Below are 10,332 nucleotides of genomic sequence, written 5' to 3'. Positions count from 1 at the left end.
GTGCAACAATGAATGAGTGGAAGCCCAAAATCTCTGTAAATGTTTATGAAAATTAATAAAATATAATTATAGAAAAAAAAAATTATGGTGCTGGTGAGAATCTTGAATACGCCATGACTGGTACTAGAACAAACAGCCCGCCTTGGAGCAAGTGCAGCCAAAACACTCCTCAGAAGCGAGAACAGTGAGACTTTGCCTCATATACTTCAGGGATATTAACGGAGGGACCAGTCCCTGGAGAAAACCAGTTTGATAAAGTAAAAGGGCAGTAAAAACTGGAAGTCTTTCAGTAAAATGGACTGGATCGGTGGCTCCAGCAGAGGCTCCAGGACAGAAATGCTTGTGAGGAAGGCACAGGGCCACAAGATTGGTTCTGCTGTACACAGGGTCAAAGTTCTCCCAACTCAATGGCACCTAACAACAACTTACCAACATTTGAACAAATTCAGACTTCTTAATGACATACTCTAAAATTAGTAAAGGGATAAAATGAAAATGATGTCAAATACTATCATCTCAATTAGAAATTAAATAAAACACTACTTATCAACATGTTAACATTAATTACTTCCAGGCTGTAAGTATACTTTTCTGTATATATTCAAGAAAAGAAAAAAAGAAATTCAGTAATTGCCTAAAATATAAAATACGGCATGGGTCAACAACATTTTGTTCTCCACAACTCCAAAACTATTTCAGAGGACTTCCAGCAGTTCTACTAAACCTTCTGTAATAGGTATGTTTCTGAAAAGATGAAAGGAAATCTCTATTGATTAAATTTTTAGAATACTTCTAATTTTTAAAAAATGTCTTATCGAACAAAAAGCATGCCTGCATTGTATCATAAATCAGAGAGAATATACATATTGCTCCAAAAAGAACTTTTATTACTTTGCCTGATGTAAATGAAGGCTATCACAACAGGATATTATTTTTAATCTAGGAGCCTAATTTTGTTAGGCCATCAACTGAAAGGTGAGAATCCTCAGTTCAGTGACTCTGTAGGAAAAAGACGTACAGTGTCCTCCTGTGAAGATTTCCCACAAGGAGATGCAATCAGGGGTCACCAAGAGTCAGAATCAACTCGGGAAGCATTTGGAGCATTTTGTCTTTTCTAAGGAGTCCTAGCAGTCGATGGCTATGTTCTCAGGTGTTAATGCAAAGTCAGTAGTTCAAATCCAACTGTCACTCCCAGGGAGAAAGATGCCCTACTCCAAGGAATAAAGATGGCCAATCTCCTCCTTTCTGAATATACAGCTTCTAAAAAAATGCACTGGAACGTCAGTTAGCCAGTCAGTTCCAACTCAAGGACACAGTAACAGCATATCAATAAATATACATAAAAATTGGTGTATAACAAGGAAATAAAATATAATCCTACTGCACTGATTAGGTCATACATAGATACAACCAACTTTCCAAATTAGTTCTCCGATTCCTCCATAAGAAAGACATACAAGAAAAACTAACCAAAACTTCATTTATCCTACTGGCTAAGAAGTATTCCATTGTATTTATTGCATATGTTGTTGTTATGTGCTTTTGAGACAGAAGTGCCTCACAGCTGACTCTCCATAGTTTTCAGAGGCTGTAAATCACACAGGAGGAGACTGTCCATCTTTCTCCCCAGAGTAACTGAACGAAATGAACTGTGAGCCTCTGAATTGGCAGTGCAACCTTTCTGTGAAAGGTCAGAAAGTATTTCAGATTTTGCAGGCTATACTGTCTCTATTTGCAATTAGGGACCTTTCCAAATTACTGAGGAGTAGTGATATCCTAAGTGAAAACTAAGGTGTATCTGATTCAGGCCATAGCCTTTCCAATGAATAAGGATAACAGAAAAAGAATTGAAGCCTTTAAGCTGTGGTGTTGGAGAAGAGCACTGAACATCCCATGGACGGCCAAGAGAACGAACAGCTAAGTCTTGGAGAGGGTGCAACAGGAGTGCTCTTTGGAGGCAAGAATAATAAAGCTTCTCCTCACATATTTTGGGCATGCTGCTAGGAGAGGCTACTCCTTGGAGAAGGATGTGATGTTGGGAAGGGCAGAGGTCGGCAAAGAAGAGGCAGACCTTCAAACAGGTGGACTGATACAGAGACTGCTGCAATGATCTCTTGTGTGTCAGCAAGTGTGAGGATGGTGCAGGATAGAACAGGTTTTAGATTTTTGTTCACAGTGTTGCTGAGTCATGCTCACTTCAATGGTACCTAACAACAACAACAACTGTCTCTATTACAGCTGTGCAAGTATTCAACTTTGTAGTTAGTTATGAAAAGAAAGCAGGAAAGCTACATGTAGACATCTATAAATGAATATGCCTAATTATATTTCAATAATATAGTTCAGATTTATTGTTAGGTGCTGTCGAGATGGCTATGACTCATACTGACTCTGTGTACAATAGATCGAAACTTTGCCTGATCACACACCATTCTCCCAGACTGTGCTAAAACCCAGTGTTGCAGTCACTGTGGCAATCCATCTCCATCCAAGGTCTTCCTCTCATTAACTGACCCTCCACTTTTGCAAACATGATGTCCTTTTACAAAGACTAGTCCCTTCTGGTGGGACTAGTGAAGCTCTGGGAACAGCTGTCAACCCAAAGACATGCAGTTTGAATCTACTAGCTGCTCCACAGGAGAAAGACAGGCAATCTCCTCCTGTGTGACTTATAGCCTCTGAAAACTTGCTGGAGGGCCAGCTATGCGTCAGCTCTAACTTGACAGCACATAATAATACCAGAAACAAGTCCCTCCAGAGAACATGCCCAAAAATATATGTGAGACAAACTGTTACCATCCTTGCTTCTAAGGAGAACCCTGGCTGGACTGCTTCCAAAATCTGTTTGTGGTTTGTACTTTTGAAAGTCCATGAAATATTTATTCACTACTCTTTAGCAACACAAATTCAAAGGCATTAGTTCTTCTTCAATCTTCATTATTCATTGCCCAACCTTCACAAACATATTTTGTTTGATGTTAACGTGCCATTGAATTGATTACAACTCGTAGCAATTCTAAGAACAACGGTTCTGAACTCTGCCCTATCTTGAACAACCTCATCATCTCCAAACACACTAGACTCCATTGCTGCATAAATCCTTCTCATCAATGGTCCTTCTCTCCTGCATTTTCTCTCCACCTTTCCAAGCATAAGGTCCTTCTCCAAGGACTGGTCCCTCTTGACAACATGCCCGAAGTATGTGAGACAGAGTTTCACCATCCTTGCCTACAAATCCTAGACATTTCCAAATATCCAGAAAGAGATAAAAATTTCCCAAGTGAGAATTCATTATTTTGAACTAACTACCTTTCTATTCAACAGACAATGCTAATTCTAATATCCTAGAAAAAAGATGACAATTTTTTAGAATTCAACATTGAGAGTGAGAGAGAGAGAGAGAGAGTGAGTGAGTGAGTGTGTGTGTGTGTGTGTGTGTGTGTGTGTGTGTGTGTTTTGTGCGTGTACTGTCAAATCAGATCTGACTGGTACAGGAGGAGATTGCCCCTCCTCCAGCAGAGCATCTGGTGGATTTGAACCACTCGCCTCTGGTACTGCAGTGCAGATTTTTGCCACTAGGCCACCAGAGCTCCTTGACAATTTTTAAAATGTAGCTTTTCCTTTGCTAATTGGGAAAAGGAATGTTAACCTGAGGTGTAAATATTCCCTTTTTTTTATACAGTGAATACAAATTATACTGGCCTACAGTGGTCTTGAAATGTCAAAGGGTATAGACTGGAAATCTAAATAATAAGCTAGGCTAGAAGTCCACATGAATCACCTGGCTTTAGTAACACAGTTTTCAAACTGAAAGATAACACACAGTCTAACAAACTTTACCCCCAACTCCAACCTTATTACGTTTTTGGTATTAAATAACCCATCTGCTTTGTATCTGAGAGTAATTAATGAGGTAAAAAAGAAATCTAGTCCTGAAAATCAGTGTTAAAGTTTTTTCGATCTCCCCTGACACATTCCCATTCTGTATTGCTGTTCATGTGAACAATGACAACAAAAAAAACCCACACACAATTCTAGACCTACAAATACATCAAACCCATTCTGGTTGGTTTAGACATTAAACTGCATATCAAAAAAGTGTATTTAGGCAAAATGAAATTTCTTTTCATCCTCTGCCTTAAAGCTTTAATGAGAATTTTTGTTGTTATTGTCATGTGCTTTGTTTCTGGGGTTTTTTTCCCTTTGTAGCTGTTGCTGTAATATCTTTTAATTCATTAAGTAAAACATAGGCTATCTAACTCTGGGAATTTCACTACATTTCCCCCAAATCAAACTAAAACAATAATTTAAAAAAGCTAATTCTCTTCCATTTATAAGTACTAAGCTTAGTATCAATCTCTCAGTACCAGAAAAATTTAACAACACATACTGGATTCTTAAATTCACAACTTGAAGCCCTTAACAATCATTACACAGTTCTGATACACTAACTTAAAATTCAAATTCTTTCTAGGTACTGTAACATAAAAACTGATTCATTCATCCGCAAAAATTCATAGACCCTTTAATGGCTATAGAACAGCTCAAATTATACAGCTAGTGGTGGGGAAGGACGAGAATTCTGGTGGCCTACCCATAAGGAGTTTCAGTGCCAAACCAAAGCAATGTGGTTCAAATCCACCAGCTGCTCCATGAGAGAAAGAAAAATTTTCTTCTGGAGGGTTTACATACTTTTTGGCCATGTGGCCAGGAGGGATCAGGCCTTGGAGAAGGACATGCTTGGAAGGGTGGAGGGATAATGCAGGAGAGGAAGACCCCGAATGAGGTAGACAGACATGGTAACTGGGGCAGTGGAATTAATGTGTCAACGTCAGTGAGACCGGCTCAAGATAGGGCAGGGTTCAGAGCTATAGCACAGAGTGACTATGAGTCGCGTCGCAGGTAACTCAATGGCACCTAAACAAATGTAACAATTCAGATAAAGTATGTCATCCTCCATATCACACATACACATTTCCAAGTGAAACTAATAATAAACCCTCACTGCTGTCAAGTCAGAACAGACTTACAGCTGAGTGGGTTTTCTGAGCCTATGGATCACATAGAAGGAGACTGCCCATGCTTCCCCGGCAACACAGTGATGGATTCAAAGCACCTGCTTTTGGGTTGACAGCACATCTTCTTAACCAGTAAGTCATCAGAATATCTGTAATAGTCCTAAGAAATACTTCTTTCCAGTTTCTAAGAATACAAACATTCATATAGTGATAAACATTTATTCTGTTAAGATTCACATTAAGACCAAGAAATCAACAAACTCCCTGGACAGGAAATAAAAGAGTCAATCCTCTGAGTTTCACAGTGCTCAGAAACTCCTCATCTCATCCTCCTCCCTCAGCTTCCTCAGTAAGTTTTAGGGTAAATGGAGTGGGGCTCCCCAAGAAAGGTGGTCCAATCACTGAGCAGGAAACTCCACTCCAGCCCTCAGGTACAATGTGCCTAAAACTACTGAGCACTGAAAAGCAAGGCATGTGTGAAGTTATATTCTGTCAGAGGTTACTTTTCAATCACACATCAGTAAAAGTCTTAAGCAAAAATTCAATTTCAAAAATGAACAAAATTCATGTCACAAAGGAGAAACATACATTTCTAGATCTTTTTTTTTAATTCACTCTTACCTCCGCTTCTACATCCACATTTTGCTTCAACAGTAACTTCAAAATGTCAACATGTCCGTTCTGACTAGCAGCTTGCATGGCTGTGTGGCCAGCACACTGTCCATTTACCTAAATTTTTTTAAAGCAAAATGAACATGTCTGTAACACATGCATACATTGTAAAGTCAATATATACATTTAGTACAGATTTAAGTCCAGCACACTATATGACTGTTTAAGAATAATTTAGGTTACTATTCCATGGATCTCATTACAGCTAACTGGAAATACTTTCCCCTAATTTTGAAAAGAGAAGCATGCTTTTTTAATAAATGTTCAGCTGTTTGAAGTACCATGAAAGAATGGATGGGCAATCTGCGAAGTTCAAAGAACAGATGGAGAAAGGAACAAACGAACTATGGATGGAGGAGAATTAAGTTACTTTAGTATATTTAGTTCTATTTATTATTCTTAAATCTGAGTCCATTATTTCAAAAAACAAAGCAACTGAGTGAATGGAAATCTTTTAGAACAACATGGCCCATGGCCACTGCAGTATAAATTCCAACCAATAAACTGACTACCAATTATTGCCAACTATCACATAGAATATATAAATGAGTATGAAAGTCATACAGAACTAACTAAAACTATACTGTAAAAGAGTAACTGCTAACCATTCCTTCACTTCAGAAATAGTATACATGCATAAATTACCCATGGGTGTAACAGGCCTTAATGCACTTCCTTAACATTTCCACTCATAAAAAGACATTACATGGCTAAAAAGGGACAAGTGACCACAGATATATAACCTATTATTCTAAAGATGACCGTTAAATGATAATAAAATAACTTAAACTGTAAAAGGCTATAAAGACAAAGAGGAAGCAGGCGTTAACGTCCTAAAATAAGAAAATACAATACATTTTATAAAAAGATAGAGATATGTTAGTTGACTTTGCAGGAAAAAGCAGTCAAACCTAAAAAAGTAGAAGAAATCCATATAAAGTCAGTGTTCAAACCAAAACCCCACCAGAGGCACAGGGAAGAAGCCCACTCAAGGTTCACTTCCATCATGCATTTAGTCCTTAGACAGAAATGAAGAGATTTCTTCTCCTGATGTCATTTGGAGAAGGATCCACTCACCAATCACCAAAATGTAAAGTCAACCAAGTTGTACTTGGTTGAGTGTTGACTAATTCATTCTGATACAGTGTATCTGTGTATTCCTTACATCTTACTTGGATGCTCCATTCTGTTCACTATTTAACCATTTGAAATCTTCTGTTCAGCTCTTATTTGATCATATCTTGCTTTGTTGTTTTTGTCAGGTGACACTGAGTGGAGTACAACTCACAATGACCCAAGGAACAAGAGATCTGAAATCTGTCCAATCCCATGCCATCTTCCCAATCTGACATATCAAGCCCACTGCTGCAGTCACTCCACCTGGTTGAGGGTCTTCCTCTCTTTCACTGTCCCTCCACCTTTCCAAGCATGATGTCTCTCTCCAAGGATAGTTTCTCCTGGCAAATGCTCAAAGTATGTGAGACAAAGCTTTATCACCTTTGTCTCCAAAAAGCACCCTGGCTGCATTTTCTCCAAGAAATTATCTGCTTGTCCTTTTGGCAGTCTATGGGATATTCAATACACTTCTTTACAGCTCAAAGGCATTAATTATTCTGCTATACTTCTGTCTAGCTCTCAACAACATAGCAAGTGATTGAACAGTTCATGGCCTGAAACAGATACACCTTAGTCCTCAACCTGACATCACTGCTCCTCAATAATCTGGAGAGGTCCCTGACAGTAGATTTTTTTAGTGTAATACATCTCCTAATCTCCTGAATGCTGGTATCAAGGGTGTTGACTGTGGATCCAAGTGAGATGAAGTCATTGATAGTTTTAATCTTTTCTCCATCTATCATGATGTTGCTTATCAGTCCAGTGGTGAAAATTTTTGTTTTCTTGATGTTGAGATGTAATTCATATTGAAGGCTGCATTCTTTAACCTTCTGCGGTAAGTGCTTCACTCACTTTCAGGAAGCAAGGTTGTGTTATCTGCATAACATAGGTTGTTGATGAGTTTTCCGCCAATCCTGATGCCACATTCTTCTTCCTAGAATTCAGCTTCTCAAATTATTTGCTCAGCGTATAGACTGAATGAGAATGGGGGAAGGATACAACCTAACACAATGGACACAACTCTGGCCACCTGAGCTTCTCTAAATTCAACTGCAAGCTTCAGAGTTAGATTCTGATAGTCAATTGGTCTTTGCTTTCTTGCCCATCTTTTTGCAGACCTTTTCTTTTCTTTGTGGATGAGACTCTTTATGTCATCCCACAACTTACCTTGTCTTCAGTCCTTAGTGTTCACTTGCATCAAACATATTCTTGAGATGGTTTTTGTTAGTTTGTTTGTTAATTTCAGGAGGGATAAACTCAAGGTCATATTTTGGTTCTCATAGGCCTATTTCCATTTTCTTTAGCTTCAGTCTGAACTTGCATATACATACGACCATGGAAAATCAGAGAACTACAATAAAGCGCTGAAGATGGGTATAGATTAAAAACAAAATACTATTCAGTAAGAATTTTTGTAAAGCATGTATTATGTATCTCTAACATCAGCTATGTAACACCAAGAAGGCTGCATTTGACTAGGCATGAAGCTCAAAAGGCAGAAGTGGAAAGGATAAAAGGATTAAAGGGGGGAAAATCACAGAGAAGTGGGAAGAATATGGTTATGATGTGAGAATTGTAATCAATTTCAAAATCCAAAATGGGTAAGAAAAGTTGAATGGAAAATTAATCTACTCTGTCAACATTCCCTCAGATTACACAGTTTAAAAATGAGAAGGGAAAATAAAAACAAAGCAAAATAATAAATTAAAAATTCTAGGTTTAAAACATGTTTGCTGAAACCTTTCCAAAACAGTAAAGCTCTTTTCCTTTTAAACATCAACTCACAAGGACAATAAGAACTAGAAATAAAATAGACATACACACAGAGACATACTCACACAATTATATATACACATTCATATACACTCAAAGATGAAAAGCAGATAAACAAGCAGACCTGTAGTAACCCTTAGGCCAATGAACTACCTCAGAAAAGGTAACTTCTAGTAATTAAGGTAAATGTGGTAGTGAGTACTTAAAAAGAAAGGCTTGGTTGAAAGTTATTTTAAAAACATTTACATTTCTGGATTCCTCTAACTCTACACTACACACTTTAGTATGATGTGCCCTCAACCTAACAGAAACCTGAAAGTTTCTGTGCTCTCATAAGGGTAATTCTCCAGCCTGCAGGAAGCAGGTATTGTGAAGAATGGAGTGTAGTACTAAGAGACAGGCGTTTCATATAAATACTTACATGCTAAATGCAGTAGCTCAAGCCCTCTCCCTTAAACAATTTTTAGAGGTTGGCAGCCAGGTTTAAAACTTCTATGTAGAAGAATCAAGACCCCTCTCTAGGGAGTCTTGCCAGCCATGAGAAGAGATCTACTAATTTACAAAGTAACTTGATAAAAATAACCCATCAGCTCACCCTACAGTAAAGTCCACAACTGACAAAACCACTTACAGAGATGAGAGCTTCCAAACTTGATTTTTACTTCCTATTCTTGACCTGTTGGTAAAAAGTTACACTACCAACCCTTGGACACTCAGTTCAAATGCAGCAACTACATGCACACAGGAGAAAGATGGGTAATCTCCTCCTGTACAAGTTAAGGCCTCTAAATATCTGCTTAAGGATCAGCTATGAGTCAGTTCTGACTTGACATACAACAACTTATAGATAACTTAAGAGCCAAAGATCACCAAACATCTGAGGAATGAACTCTTAACAGCAGAGATCCCAACAAATAAAAGCATAACTCCTAAGAAAACAAGAATTCAGCATTCAGCAGTGATAAGAAAGTTAAAATAATAACAACAAAACTACCCTTACTATACTTAGGAATGAGTTATTACATTCATTACATAGAAACATAATGCTTTTTTTTTTTTTTATTTGTTAAGGTAGAAACATAATGCTTTAAAAAAGATAAACCATTTTTTTTAAAAAGACTTGAAAATTTAAAAAAAGGATGGAAAAGTGAAAAATCTAAAAAGACTAGAAGACTAAACTAAGGAATGAAGCAGAAAGTAAGAGGAAGGAGAACAAATAGGAAGGGAAAGATAAAGGACACTGAAGTGACTGTCATGGATCAAAGAAAACAGAAGGAATAAAATCATCAAATAATTTAAAAGAGAAATAATTCCAATAGAGAAAGAAACAAGGTTTGGATGAGGGGCATCGAGTGTAGATGGCAATCTGTCCAGACTGGAACATAAGAGAGATCCTGATAGCCTCCCAGAGGATGAAGCAAAGCAAGTGAGTGCCTCATCATCCTGAGACACTTAGACAAACAGAGGAAAATGTTTCTCCAAGGTGAGGGGGACAATAAAATCAAAAGTGCATTTTTAGGGATGCAGAAAAATGTTCTGCACATAATCTTTGTGAGACAGAAACTTGTTAAAAGGTAACTCTAGTAAGAGTTAGTATTACTGGTGATAACTGCGCTCAATCTTACCAAATGAGCTCACTGTAAATAAGACACTACTAGCGAAGACCAGATGAGTTGTGGGAGGATGTCAAAGATATCATTCAGGAAGAGTGTAAACGGTCATTACAAAGACAGAAGAGGAAGAAAAGACCAAA

The 10,332-nt window shown here is 37.8% G+C and overlaps 1 protein-coding gene across 1 annotated transcript in view; it reads right to left on the bottom strand.

Moving 5' to 3' along the window:
• Positions 1–10,332, bottom strand: part of MIB1 (mindbomb E3 ubiquitin protein ligase 1) — a 157,222-nt gene that overhangs the window by 77,592 nt on the left and 69,298 nt on the right. The window contains exon 10 of the mRNA XM_006901063.1: positions 5,640–5,747. Coding sequence (XP_006901125.1) covers positions 5,640–5,747 — 108 coding nt within the window. The remainder of the gene's footprint in view (positions 1–5,639; positions 5,748–10,332) is intronic.

Source organism: Elephantulus edwardii, unplaced genomic scaffold, assembly GCF_000299155.1.
Source record: "Elephantulus edwardii isolate Elephantulus edwardi_28Jun2011 unplaced genomic scaffold, EleEdw1.0 scaffold00307, whole genome shotgun sequence".
Classification (NCBI taxonomy): domain Eukaryota; kingdom Metazoa; phylum Chordata; class Mammalia; order Macroscelidea; family Macroscelididae; genus Elephantulus; species Elephantulus edwardii.
This window is presented reverse-complemented; position numbering and strand designations above follow the sequence as displayed.